This window comes from Xiphophorus maculatus, chromosome 12 (assembly GCF_002775205.1).
Source record: "Xiphophorus maculatus strain JP 163 A chromosome 12, X_maculatus-5.0-male, whole genome shotgun sequence".
NCBI classification, from domain to species: Eukaryota; Metazoa; Chordata; class Actinopteri; order Cyprinodontiformes; family Poeciliidae; genus Xiphophorus; species Xiphophorus maculatus.
Genome location: NC_036454.1, coordinates 5,990,319 through 6,004,564, shown reverse-complemented (window position 1 = coordinate 6,004,564; position 14,246 = coordinate 5,990,319). Strand labels below are relative to the sequence as shown.

At 37.7% G+C, this 14,246-nt stretch overlaps 1 protein-coding gene across 7 annotated transcripts in view; it reads right to left on the bottom strand.

The window, feature by feature from the left end:
* The window catches only part of ralgds (ral guanine nucleotide dissociation stimulator), a 60,053-nt gene that overhangs the window by 15,084 nt on the left and 30,723 nt on the right, over positions 1-14,246 (bottom strand). For all 7 annotated transcript variants that reach the window (XM_023343763.1, XM_023343756.1, XM_023343757.1 and 4 more), the window contains 2 exons: positions 2,918-3,222; positions 1,833-1,907 (listed from right to left, as the gene is read on the bottom strand). In XM_023343763.1, the coding sequence (XP_023199531.1) occupies positions 1,833-1,907; positions 2,918-3,222 (380 nt within the window). The remainder of the gene's footprint in view (positions 1-1,832; positions 1,908-2,917; positions 3,223-14,246) is intronic.

Genomic DNA, 14,246 nt, shown 5'->3' with positions numbered 1-14,246 from the left:
AAAATCCAGATTTCCAAAACCGTAAATCTTCAGAAACTAAAAATTTGATTGACCAATAAACTCCACTTATCGCCCAACTTTACATTAAACGTCTGTCTGTATCAAATTAACTAATTTCTGCTGCTACAAACTAGGGGTTGAACGACTACATATTTTTTAAGGTCGACTACATCATGATAATAGTCGAGTCGATGTCGACTAGTCGCGGTGACGTCATAGTGACGTAAGCGCAAAAACCCTTCACAACTACTTGGAGGCTTTATTAGCTATTTTCACGGCAAATATTGACCCCCCCCCACACACACACACACACTCTCCCCTTCTCCTGCTTTTACTAAGTCTATTATGGAGATTCTTCGTGAGCAGCGGGGAAAAGTTTGTTGCACAAAGTCGGGTCTGACTTTTTTTTTCTAAACACCGGCTGATGCTGATGATCTCTGGATAGTTACTATAGGAGTCAAATGATCACACTGACTACATGGTGCTTTTGGAACATCACAAGCCGAACTTGTTATGAACGGATCCCGTTTGGTTACAGCTGAATTCAACGAAACCACCTGCTTCTCCTCCGCCCGATGCGCGGCAGGAAGTTCTGCTGACTCAGCAGATTGAACGATTTAAGATATTTTCTAGTCAACGTCAACATGATAAAAGTCGAGTCGATGTCGAGTTGACTAGTCGTTGTGACGTCATAGCAATGCAAGACGCAAAGCTTTGGAGTAACGTACAGGCTTTATTACCCGTTTTCACGGAAAAATACGGCATTTACACAGAACAGCAACAAGTGAAACAACAAAACATCGGGATAGTTTATGATAAATAACAAGTTGCTGGGAAACCAACATTCAAAAGGAAACGCACATCTTTTAGATGGCATGTAAAAACAATAAAAAGAGGTGGCACGGGGGCGGGGGGGTAAATAAAGTTCACTCGCTGTCAGTATTCTCTTCGCTAAGAGTTGTTGGGGTTTTTCTTGGTTGACATGTAGGAAAACAAGGGCATCAACATGAGCCGGATGAAGGCTTGCCCGCTTCCTCGTAATGGTATTCCCAGCGAGAGAGAAAATCCTCTCGCTGGGAGTGCTGGTTGCCGGAACAGCTAAATATTTTTAATATTTAAATATTTTAAATTTTTTCGTGACAAAGACACTCGCGAGCCGGCTAAGTGACATCCTTAGCGGGAAGGGGGCGAGTTTTAGACGGCTCCTGTTTTGTAGTGGACTGCAGCTGCAACTCCATCTCCTTTTAAAAACACTGTAAAACCACAAATATGCATCCATCTACATATCATTTAAACTAATGTATTAACTTATTTTTCTTGTGTCTTGTGACGTATACTGTGCTGTCAGATCAGCACAGGCTGTCACCACCGGCAATCACATGACTGCGACTAGTCGACATGAAATGTAAAAACTCGCGAGACGTCCTAGAGTCGACTAGTCGACTAGTCGACTAATTGGTTCAACCCCTACTACAAACACGTTCTTCGGTCTAACCACTGGATTCCTGCATGCATCCGGTCAGCCGTGGTTGAAACTCCAAAAAGCCCACACTAGGAAAGAAAAAGTGGGAAGAATGTGGAATGTCTTTTTTTTCTGGACGTTTTACAATCAGCTGTTCATCAACTGCAGGCTCAGATCTAGACACATCTAAAATGGAAAAAACTGTAAAGAATGTGTCCAGAACAAAGACTTCAACAACAGAAACGGCCTGTTTGGTGATAGTGGCCCTTCGTGATGGAGTAAAGGTTTTGTCTTAGGGATTTATTCCACTGATTATCAATTAATTAAATTTTTTTTTAGTTGAATTTGAACAAAAACAGTTGACACTCACTTTCTCAGCTCTGTGCAGTCGTCCTGGGAGACTCTGTGTGCAGAAACTGCAGGAAAGTTTTGGAGTTTGGCGTATCTGAAAGCACATGAGATCAATTTTACACCAGAGACCAAGAAAAATTACATCTGTGTATCAAGATCAACAACAATAAATGATATGGCTCATTTTCCAGACAACAAACAACATAAAGTTACTGCCAAAAAACGGTTGGGGTTTTTTTACGGTTTTTTTTTTTTAACACTTAGTGCTTTTTTTAGAAGCAGCAGAAACCCAAATAAAAGTACAAAAATGTGCAAAAAATTTATTCTGCATAATAAGTCTCCTTCAAGATTGAACAGTTTCCTGCAGTTTTTTCACAGTGACCATTTGAGGGATAATTTGATATAGTAATTTGATAATGAAAAGCTATTAGTCTTATTAATAAAGTAGGATTTATTGAAAGGAATATTTTAAAATTTCAAGACAATTTTTGTCTAAAAATACTGAAAACGATGAACAAAAGTCTTCCTTCTGGTATTCAGAAATTATTTAAGTTAGGAGAAAGCAAATACAATTTATGAGGTTTATTAATACTTGAAAATGCTAAAGAAAAAGTAAAGTAAAGTAAAATCTAGATTTTACTTTACTTTTATACACCAGTTTCAGTTACTGGTGTATAATTATGGGATGAACTGAAGGATGATTTCAAATAATGTGCTTTTTTAATGAGTTTTAAAAGAGCCTTAAAATGTAAAATTATAAAAGCTGTGGGTATATATGTCATGTGCAACCATGTATGCATGTAATGTGAGTATGTGTACTTGTCTGCTGGGTCTATGAATAGGGTAGGAAAGTTTAAACTTGGAGATCGGCTTTAGTCTTTACTTTTATTGGTTTGTTTTGTTTTCTAATTTGTAATGTTAATTTACCAAGATAAGGTGAATCGGATCTGATTTAGATAAGTTTTTGTCTGCCTGTGGTTCCCTCCACTCCACAAAACAGGTATCACCATGGCAACCCTAACTCTGTTCTCTCATGACTCAGCAGTTTCAGCTCTCTAATTACGTAAGCGTGTAGTTTGAGGGTTAGCAGCAGGTTTTCCTTACCTGTTGAGCAGGAGATCCAGCACCTGCTTGGTGGTGGCAAAGGATCGGTAGGTGCAGAGGAAGATGGTGACGTAGGTGGAGTCTTTGCCCCTGAAGGCCGACACCATGTACTCCACCAGCCTCTCCAGCGTGCCGGCCTTGATGGTCCGCACCTTGCACGTCTCGTAGAGGCTCAGGGCGGAGTCCGTGTCCACACCCAGCCAACGCTGCCCCTTGCTGGCCGACTGGTGGAGCTGCATCTTCCTCAGGGTGATGGTGAAGATGGCATCCTCCTCCGCCTCCTCGCCAATCTCCTGCGTCGAGCTCTAAAAGAAAAAAACAAGAGACGTTTTAGTCCAACTCAGTCTTTTTCTGGGGGTCCGTGAGTGCCTCCTAGTGGCCTGCAAGGTACTACATGTAAACATCATGTCGTGATTTGAGCTCAAAACACAACGCTTAATGGTTGTGACTCCAGCACCTGCAATCGTGACTTAAAAGAAAAACTTAAGATAATGGTGGAAAGAAAACAATGGTAGAATTACTTATAGACGCCTTGCAGCATGATGTCACACATGGAAGATCCCGCCCCCCAGCTTCCTGCAGGAGGGCAAAAAGCTGCTCCCTGATGATGACTAGCATTGGTTTTAGCTGTTAAGTTCTTAATACAACATGCTAAATCTTAAATGGACATAGTGCTTTGCTACTACTTGTCAACAATACAACAACTAGATAACAAGGTCAGGAAAAATTTTTAACTAAGCAAAAAGTAGCAATGGAGAGGAAAGAAGGTCAGTTATGCTACCTTGACTTTGACAACCTTAACATGTAGATGTAATTTGGAATTCGGTGCATTACGGTTCAGTTACAAAATAAAAAAAGATGACCTACACACACCAACTCTGACAGACCATCAGTCGAGCAGGTATTTAAGTTCAACCACAGCTGTGTTAGATTAGCTAATAGCAGCAGTAGCCAATCTTCCAAAGGCTTATTAAAAAGGTTTATTATTAATAATCGCAAAAAAACCCTCAAGCCCAAAAATATAAAACAAACTGAATGTTCTGTTCTTTGTGTGGGAAATATTTTGAGTGTTTTTTGGTGTCGAATCCTGATACATATAGTGGCGTTGTTAATTGCTAATGCAGCAATTAGCAATGTGCAGCAACACACAGCAAGTCTGTGTGTAGCGCAGCTGACAGAGCACGGGAATAAAGAAGAATGAGCAGTTTTGAGTTATTCTTCAACAGATTTTCTGCGTAAAATCGGAAGAAGTCGATTGATATCTTACTGATATCATTCACTATCAAATTGATTCTTTTGAAAAGCTCTATGCCATGAACGAGTCTCGGACCGTGAGAACTGTTCTTTGTTTTTCCGACTTTGCTTGCTCACACATCAACATCTATTGCTGTTATTTATTTAAAAATGATTTAACCAGCAAATAAATTACAATAGATAGATAGAATTGATAGAAATAGGTCATTTTTTTATATAATGGTGAAGAGGATTTTTGTTTCTGCCAAAGCTTTAATTATGCTTCTCAACTACAAATAACCCTGAAATGTTATTAATGCACTCAACATTTAGTAGTAATGAACAACTTCTTTTTTGATTTCCATGTGTTTGACATAATTGGACAGTTTAGAATTAACACTTTTTGAATCTGCAAATAAAACATCCTGAGTGACGTGTTCATGGTTTTGTCGTGACCCGTCACATTTACCAAACAGCACCACCCTTCTCATTAGGATGAACAAAGAAAACGGCATTAAGTGAGTTAAGAGTCTAATATTTGAATTCGTATATATTAAGATGTGGTGCCAATTTCAAATTTGGTGGTCTGCGAGTGTTAGTTAAATGGATTAAATGTTCTGAGCCAGAAAAAGCCGAGGTCCACACTGACATTTTGACAAGACGAGTCGGCTTTCGAGGAGCAGTTTAACGCAGATTAGAGAGCGCTGGTTCTGGTGCAGAACGTTGAGACGTGAAGCCTTTAATCACGGCCATCTGTGTGACCCGGCTGTGCTCTTTTTTTGTTTGCTCGTTGTGCTCTGAGTCACGCTTTGTGAATCATGTGTGCGGCCGTGCACAAACAACAATAGCAGGTTACCAAACAGAGCTAGCTGGATAACAGGGTCAACAATACAAGCTGCAGCCTGTGCAGAACCCGCATGAATGTGACCTCTGTAGGCTGCAACAATAGTTTTTCCCTTCCTCGTTCTCCCAAAAACACGAAGAAAAATTAATTTATTGTAAAATAAAGAATTGAATTTGTGATGAATGTTTTATCATGCATGTGATCCTGAATTAGCTGGATCAGTGTTTCACAACTGGAGTCTAATATAGAGTCATGAGTAAAGAAACTAGACTCAGTTGAGTCAACTTATTCATGAGCTAATTTGTATAAAAAAAAACAAACAGATTTAATACAGACTGGGAAACAATTAAATGTTAAAAACAAATTCTATATTTATCCCAACATTGTAAGAATAGATTTCTTATTCTATTAAATAAAAATATATATAATTTAAAATTTTTCAGTTACAAAATCTTTTTTTTTTGAGCTCCAAACATTTTTTTGGGTTTAAAATTTGTTTTGTTTTGTTGTTTTTTTCCAGTTTCAACATTTTTTGTTTCAGTTCAGTTTTAAACTTTCAAAAGATGCTTTAGTTTTAAATCTTTTTTTCAGTTTCAAAAAACTACTTTTAATCTTCAAACAATTTTTTCGTTCAAAGTTTCAAAATAATTTGTTTCAGTTTAAAACACTTTTTTTAAATAAAATGCTTTTTAGTTTTAAATCTTTTTTTAATTTAAAATTTTTATCTTCACTTTCAAACTTTTTTAGTTTAATTTCTTTTTTTTGCTGCAAATTTTATGTGCTAAATTTAAATCCGCAGACATCTTTAGTAATATACTGATTAACTTTTTAAATGATTTTTTTACAATTTAAACTAAAAGCAACGTTTTGAATAAATATTTTCATGCCATTTATGATGTCTGACAAAAACAGCGATCGTAACCATGGCAACCAATGACCAAACATTTCTTCGTCTCTGGTTCAGTTTCATCATTTGGTTTATGTTCTTCTTTTTTAATCCACTATAAACTTTGTTTTAAATTATTGAAATAGTGTGATGCAGATGTGCTTCCACTGGAAATAAAACCATGAAACCCCGAACGTTCTCACATCTGGAGTGCTTAGATGCAACTTTAGTCAGATTCAATGTTTAAAAACAAAACAAAGAATAATTTTTAACAATAAAATGTAAAGCAAATATTGTAATTCTTCTAGAAAATGTATCTTTTAACATCAGTGCAAAGGTGTGTATAGTAAAAAAAAAAAAAAACTCAGATGCCTCAAATCTCTGAAATAAAGAGACAATCCAGTTTGAAATAGAAAAGCTGGTTTTGTTCCCAGTTTAATCACAGAGCAACGTGTTTCTGATCAGCGGTCAGACAAATCGGATCCGAGGGACATCCAGAACCTCACAGAACCACCAGGAGAGGGAAGCAGGAACATCATGTTCACTTCATGTTAGTCATCAGAGTCCAGCTATGAAAACACACTGGCACATTTTTTTTTTTTTTATGCTCAGCAACAACATTGCCAAGTTCCTCCGTTTGTTACCATGGAAACAAGCTCTAATTTAGAGAGTTGAATGGTATCAAAACAGACAAATTATAAAGTGCTTCAGATGTATCTTTTTATTATTATTATTAATGTACTCTTTATTATAAAAGCTGACGTGCCAAACTCAAGGCCCGGGGGCCAAATCTGGCCCACCATAACTTCTTATGCGGCCCTCTAGACTCCAGATTACATCAGTAAGTCCCAACAGTTTTTCACAAATCTGTGAAATTCCCACAGAAATCAACATATCCCTGCATCTTTCTGTGAGTTTATTGTACATTTTCCTTGAAAATGGTCAAAAATATCAAGTTAAAAATAAAGACAAGGCACAGTTTTTCTTTCCACCTTATTTCCAAGCTTTGGGCTTTCATCTGTGGAGAGTCAGAATCAGCTAAATGAAAAGAAATAAACAGCAGTTTCATTTGTAAACTGCATTAAGAAGTATTTCTTCCAGCATAAAGTGGGATTAAGGTAAGATAACTTTTTTTCCCCTGGCACAGCTTTTCCTTCCACTTAATTTTTCATGTGCTGAGTTTTTGTCAACTGTAGGCCAGAAGGATCAAAACTGAAGGCAATAAATGCCAGCTTTGTTATTAAAATTACATTAAACATTTTTTCCAGCACAAGGTAGCAAAAATGAGATATGCTTTTCTTTGGCAGTTTTTCCTTCCACTTAATTTAGCAGGTGTTTGGGGGGAGGGGAAGTGGGGGTTGTCCGCTGTAGACCACAAATTATTTAAATTTAAATTAATAATCACCAGTATTGTGATTAAAAGTGTATCAAAACATGTTTCCAGCACAAAGAAGCAGAAACGTAAGATATCTTTTTCTGGCAAAATTTTTCCTTCCGCCTAATTTTCCAAATGTTGGGTTTCTGTCAGTTGTAAGTCAGAATTGCCCAATTTAAAATAAATAAACCACAGTTATGTTCTTAAAATCAAGTTAAACATTTTGTCCAGCACAAAGTAGCAGAAATTTAGAATTTTCTTTTTCTGGCACAGTTTTTCCTTCCACTTAATTTTACAAGTTTTTTGTTTTTTTGTCAGCTCTATCCAAATTAAAAGTATCCAAATTAAAAGAAATAATGAGCTCTCAAGCAGCTCTGAAAGGGACTGAGAGACATTTTGCCTTCAAAATCAGTTGCAGAAAAACACTCCTGATAGACGAGGAGAGCAGAAACAAAGTGCTGTAAATTCTGCTCATTGTGAAGAAGCAGCTGCAGCTGAAGGTCTGGGCAGCAGGGAGCTGCTTATCAAGCAAACCACAGAGACTGCTATCACTTCAAACCCTCCAACACACAGAGAGCTCAAGGGCAGCGCCCCGCTCCGATCCTGATATAAAGCTCCTATTCATTCCTGCTGTTTCCATGATCAGCCTACGCTGCTAAACAAACAGAACTCAATACTTTCAACAGAATGTCACCTGAAGCTACCTAAAAAGTTGGTAAAGGTTTCCTATCCAACCACCAGAAAGGCAGTCCGCCAACGCTTCCTCGATAGTTTGATGAACTTGTATCTGAAAGGTGCAGTTTGGACATGATGGTGATGATGAGCTGGTCTCACATTCCTTCAGCGTGACTCAGATCTTCATCAACCATCCTGGTTACAAACAGGAAAACGCCACTTTGAAAGCCACCTAAACATAGAAAACCTAACCAGAAGTTACTGGCAGAGCAACTCAAGAATTTCATCAACGTTTCATCCGACTGATAGGAAATCGATCATGCTGTATTGTCATGCTGATCAAATCCAAACTGCTTCAGAAAATTATGAAATGAAAATCTGGGCATATATTGATATCCAATATTAATAATGCTGTATATTGCTGTAAATATGTTCTACCTAGGGCTCCTCAAGTGGCAACGTTTAGCTTCACCTGGTTCAAATTCTGAAAAAAAAACCCATTAAGAATCTTTATCTCTCAAATTATTGATCCAAATTATAAACATTTTAATAAACCGTATTTTTATCTGCAGATGCATTATTTGCTACAAATGATCAAATATACACCAAATTAATGCTGTATAATTGCATTGTAGGCAATAGATTTATTTTCTGATTTAAAAAAAGGAATTAAATGGTGATTTCTTTTCCGATTAATCGATCAGAACAATCGATTATTACTCATGACTATTACTAAAATAATCATTAGTTGCAAATGGATCCATCCGTTCCATCCATCATTTTGAATAAAAAAGTTTTACATTATAAAACATCTGCTTTTATATCTGATGTCTTTATAACCACAGCCACCTGGTTCTGGTTCGGTCCAACACTGACGTTCTGGGAAAAAGGGAAAACCCTTCACTCTTGAGCCAAGCAGCGCTCCGGGAGTGTCGGTAGGGGGTCTGCCAAAGCTCATGGAGAGAAAATAAACACACCTGCTTAGATGGCTAGAAAGCCCCCGTGAGGCAGAATCTAAATCTGTGTGTGCAGGGAAACCCCCGCTGCAGAGAGGCAACACTAACCCCTTTCCCCCCGAAACAGTAAACAGCCGAACAAAGCCAACGCTGCGGCCCCGGAGCACAAACCAGAGACTTCCCCTCGGCAACAATGAGCGCTGAATGGAGGTGAGGTCATCTGGAAGGGGGGCAGCAGAGCAGAAAGTGAGGGTAAACAAACGTTCAAATCCTCTTCTGGGATCTAAACACACAGCCTGGGGGTTCTCCGAAACCAGGAAACCTTCTGTCCATCAATGTTATACTAATCAGTGAAAGTTAGTGATCAGCAGAGGCAGGTAGAGTATCCAAAAAATTTACCCAAGTAAGAGTAGCACTAAAGTAAAAGTAAAAAGTAGCCGTCCAAGAAATTGTTAAAGCAAGAGTAAAAAAGTATTTGGTAAAAAGTCTACTCACGTACTGAGTGGTCAACTTCTCAATCATTTAATACTTAAAACTTACATTAGACGGACCAAAATATAAAGTTAAGTGGAAATTTTGGTATTTTAAGGACCAAAATGACAATAATTCATATAATTAACAAAAAATAACCGTCAGATAAAAGAAATAAATCTGATTCTTTCAATAAAAAATTATAAAACTAACAAAAACTGCAGGTGTGTGTCTGGGTCTGGTGAGTTTTTGGTTCAAATTTTATGGCAATTTAAAGGCTAATACTGAATAAAAACTTTTTTTTCAAAGCATCAGCTCTGTGTTTTAAGACACCAGAAAGATGAAAAACATTCACTGCTTTAAATTGGATCCACAGCGCCGGTCACATGTTTGAATCAGGAGAACCAGAACCAGAACATTAAGTGAAGCTGGAGGGAAACACAAAACCTCTCCACCACCTAGGAGAGCAAGATAATCCCGCTGAATCAAATCAAATCCCTCCAGAACCTTCTCCTCCAGCCGACTCAAAACACACACACACACACACACACACACACACACACACACACGTCTTCAAATCTTTGTTTAAGGAAGCAGGAAGAATTAAGTGACTTTCCAGGCCGTCACATTCTTGCAGCTGTCCGATTTCTTTTTTTTTTTAACGCTTGGATTCGGCTGCTTTGAAACAAAAGCTCCTCTGTGCAGAGTCCCGCTCCTGCTGCTCATGTTTCAGTCATTAAATCAGTGTTCAAAGAGGGGCTTGGGGGCCATTTGTGGCCCTTGGACTGAGGTTGTGTGGCCCCCAAACGCAGTATGAGAATGATATAAATTTACTTTTTATTTTTAAGTCGGCGTGAAATTATTACCAACATCCCTCTCTCATATTGGAAAAATAATTTTTAACCCAAAGTGTTTGTCTTTTTATAACCAAGCTGGATCTACATATATTTATATCAAGTAGATCCATGTTTAACCAGAGATTTTACTGACTTTTATGCATCAAAATAGGCTTTTATTTTATTTTCTGAATTTGGCTAAATATGGACCCCTTTTGCGCATGCACACCACACTGGATGGCAAAATGACGATTCTTTGGGCTGCCGCGACAGAACAACTCCATTAAGTGATCACCGTGATAGATTAGCTACTGCTGCTATTAGCTAAGCTAACGCAGCGGTGGTTGATTAGCTAATTTAAACATCTGTTCTACTGATAATCTGTCAGAGTTGGTGTGTGTAGGTGGCCTTTTTTAATTTCCTAACTGAACCAAAACACACCGAATTCCACAGCACATCTACATGTTAAGGTTGTCATAGTCAAGCTAGCATAACTGAACTACTTCCCTATCCTCACTATTTTTTTCTTAATTAAAACTTTTTCCTGACCTTGTTGTCTAGTTGTCAGTGTTGACAATTAATAGCAAAGCTCTATGTCTCTTTTTCTTTTACATAGCAAACGTACATTTAAGATTTTGAGCATTATGTTGACACCTTGGTACACCTTAACAGCTAAAACCAATGCTAGGCATCATTAGCCATGACTAAAAAAATTCTGTTCTTATAACTGAAAATAAATGTATTATATTGAGTCCAAAAGAATTTGAGAACAAGATGCCTTTCTTTTAATGCAACAAACTTGCAAAATACTTTTTATATTTAGGATGAACAGCGAATAACCTCCTTTTTCCATAGAAACAACAAAAAATTACTACTTTATTTGCTTCATTTTAGTTTTTTCTCTTTTCTTTAGCCCATGTGACAATTTTGGACGCCCCTGCATTAAATAAGCAGCAGAATCACATCTTAGCAGTAGGAAACTGACTCAACTTTGTGTCTTTTTTGTTGTTGTTTTAAGCTCCAGATAATGTGGAGGAGCACAGTGAAAACACACAGAGCAACATACACCCACAGGACATCAAGGGAAGCTTAATTATGTGTGCTGTTCTGTAATAAGACACTGTGCTTTCTTTTTTTGATTGTGTTCGGGGTTATTTCTTCCCTCTGGGACAAGTGGAGTCATACTGTGTAGTTGGGTTCATCTGGGAACTGCTGGCTGAGTCATCATTGGCTCAGGAAATGGAGACAGGAAGAGCGAGAGTCCGATTTCACCGTCACTTACACAACTGCTCACCAGGACTGGATCAATTAATCAATTAAATGAGCTCAATAATTTCAATTCTGATGGTTGATGTTTTTTGAAGGGCAATTATGTTTACAGAGACATCATCATGGTTTCGGTTGTGTGCGATTTTTATATGTTTATTTGATTATTGTGCTTCATTTTGGATATTTTAAATGTCTTCCAGTTCCAGTGTGTCTATTGGAACATTTTTGTTTTTATTTGTTTTTGAGAGGGAGAACTTGCATTATTAATGACTTAGTTACATTTAACTTTTTCCATTGTAGTAAGAAAGCATTTGTCTTTTTCCAACTTAGCTGCAAAACCACGTCTTTCCTGAGACTTTTACTGAAAAGCTGACTTTGCTTTTATTTAATTTATTAAACTCAACTAAACACAGCAAGAGTTTTTGACTCAAATTTTGAGACTAAATTTGCTCAACCGAACCTAAAAGCATTGGTACAATTGGTGGGTTTCATTCAATACATTTAATATTTTAGTTTTTTCTCTCCATTTCTTTCGGCCCATGAATACGTCTGACTTGACGATGTTGGCAGACGTGACTAAATGAAATCAAACGCAGACGAGAGCAGAATCTGAACTACACGGATCACTGATTTTCAGTTCATACACAGAATCACCAACAATGAAAATGTTATCAGACATCAAATGTTCGTACAAAAGCCACCTGTTCCAGCCAAACGTTGGCGCTGTCTGCACAGAGCCCAACTCGGCCACACTGGGCCTCACAGCGTAACGCGAAAGAAAGCCACCGATTGTTGAGGAACCCTCCTGGGCCACCGAAGGGAGGGGGATAAGCCATGGGTAATTGGTGTTAAAGCAGAGGATTAGATGGGAGTAACAACAGGTTAGCAGGAGAAACCAACGGGAGGTTCAGATCCAGATAAACCGGTCTGGATCTGATGGAGAGTCCAAGCGTTTTATCCCGGTAGACGCTCCGCTCTCACCTTTTTATCTAATCAAACAGGAAACACTTCATAAGGAGTAAAACAAATCATTTCTAGTCAGAAAAAGTCCGTTTTAAACTTACACCGGCACAAAAAAGGACAAACTGTCTCTAAATGATTATTTTAAACACAGTTTATAATTATTTTTCTTTTATGTAAAAAAGAAAACTCAAATTAAGGTTTTGATGCTTTGAATTAGGCATTAATATAAAACACTGAGCTAAAACTGTCTAAAAATTGGCTTTTTTACTGTGAACGAGAGCCTATTCATCTCAAACAATCTAAAAAAAATCAAACAAAAAGCTGAGATATTATGTGGCAATGATGTGTTTTGCCTTTAAAATCCCTCTATTAAGCACTTTATCACAAGTTTTTTGCCTGTTAGGTAATGCTATAAGGAATAAAGTCTGGAAACATAACGACTTTCTTCATGCATCATTTTATTTTTTCCACCATAACTTTTCAGACTTGGATGAAGACGTAGAAAGGCTGTTAAATTAATCTGGACTTTGACAGAAGGTAGCACTCCCCCAGCCGCGTCATGCTACATGTTCAACAAGATACTAGATACAAGAAACCGCTGGTCCATCTCTGAATCATCTGTTAATTAAAGTGTCTTGCCCACACACACACAGTTCTGTAACGTTAATCCACAATGACTCTGGGAGGCTCAGGCATCTACATCATCCAGTCTCTAAAAGCAAGATAAGCTCTGAGTGAACCCAGACACAGTTTCTTCTAGAACGTCCTCATGTTGCACAAGTTGTATCTCTAAAATTCAGAGAAAAACTTTTTGGTTTCAGCTTTAAAACGTTAAAAATCTGATGTTTCGGGCGTGATGTGGTGGCGTAGGGGATAGTGCGACCCACGTTTGGAGAATAAACCAATGTGTGGATGTGTCTCAACTTTTCCCAGCTAAATAAAAACAAAAACTGAAGTTTTGTCAGCACACATATTCAGTTTTTAAAACTAGAAAAGAGTTTAACTTGTCCAATAATCTGGGTGCAGTCATGGACTCTGACCTGAATATTCAGAGTCACATAAAGACAGTTACAAAGTCGGCCTTCTATCACCTGAAGAACATTTCCGAGATTAGAGGAATAATGTCTCAGCATTAGAGAAACTCATTCATGTGTTTATCTTTAGTCGCGTTGATTACTGCAACAGCATCTTCACAGATCTGCCTAAAAAAATGACAGCTGCTGCTGGTGTTCTGACTAAAACCAGGAAGATAGAGCACATCACCCCAGCTCTAAAGTCCCTGTAGCTCAGAGAATAGACTTTAATATGCTGTTGTTCGTTTATGAATCACTAAATTGCTAAGCACTAAGGCACTTTAAAAATCTGTTATTGTTTCAACTCTTTCTAGTCTAATCCTCAGTCAGAACAAAAAATGGAGAAGCAGCATTGAGTGTTTCTGCTCCTTTAATCTGGAACAAACTTCCAGAAAGCTGCAAAACTGCTGAAGCAGAGACCACTTAAATCAAACCCATTTGTTTACTTTTGATTAATAACACCTGGAACATCAACTGTAGTGCATCTTTCAACCTGTCATGTCATGTTTTTCTTTTGTTTTACCCCTGAGACGTAAAGTTTTTCTTATTTATTGTTTTATTTTTCTTTTGAACAGCCTTTTAGGTGGAGCCATATCTTGAGAAACTAAAAGAGCTCCACCCTTTACTACATTTTAGGTAATACTATTTGCTGAACCAGAACAAATATCAATATATTGTTATTGTTTTACAGCAAAAAGAGACACCATTTAGTTAAGTAAGGATGTTTATCTGACAACTACTAATACAT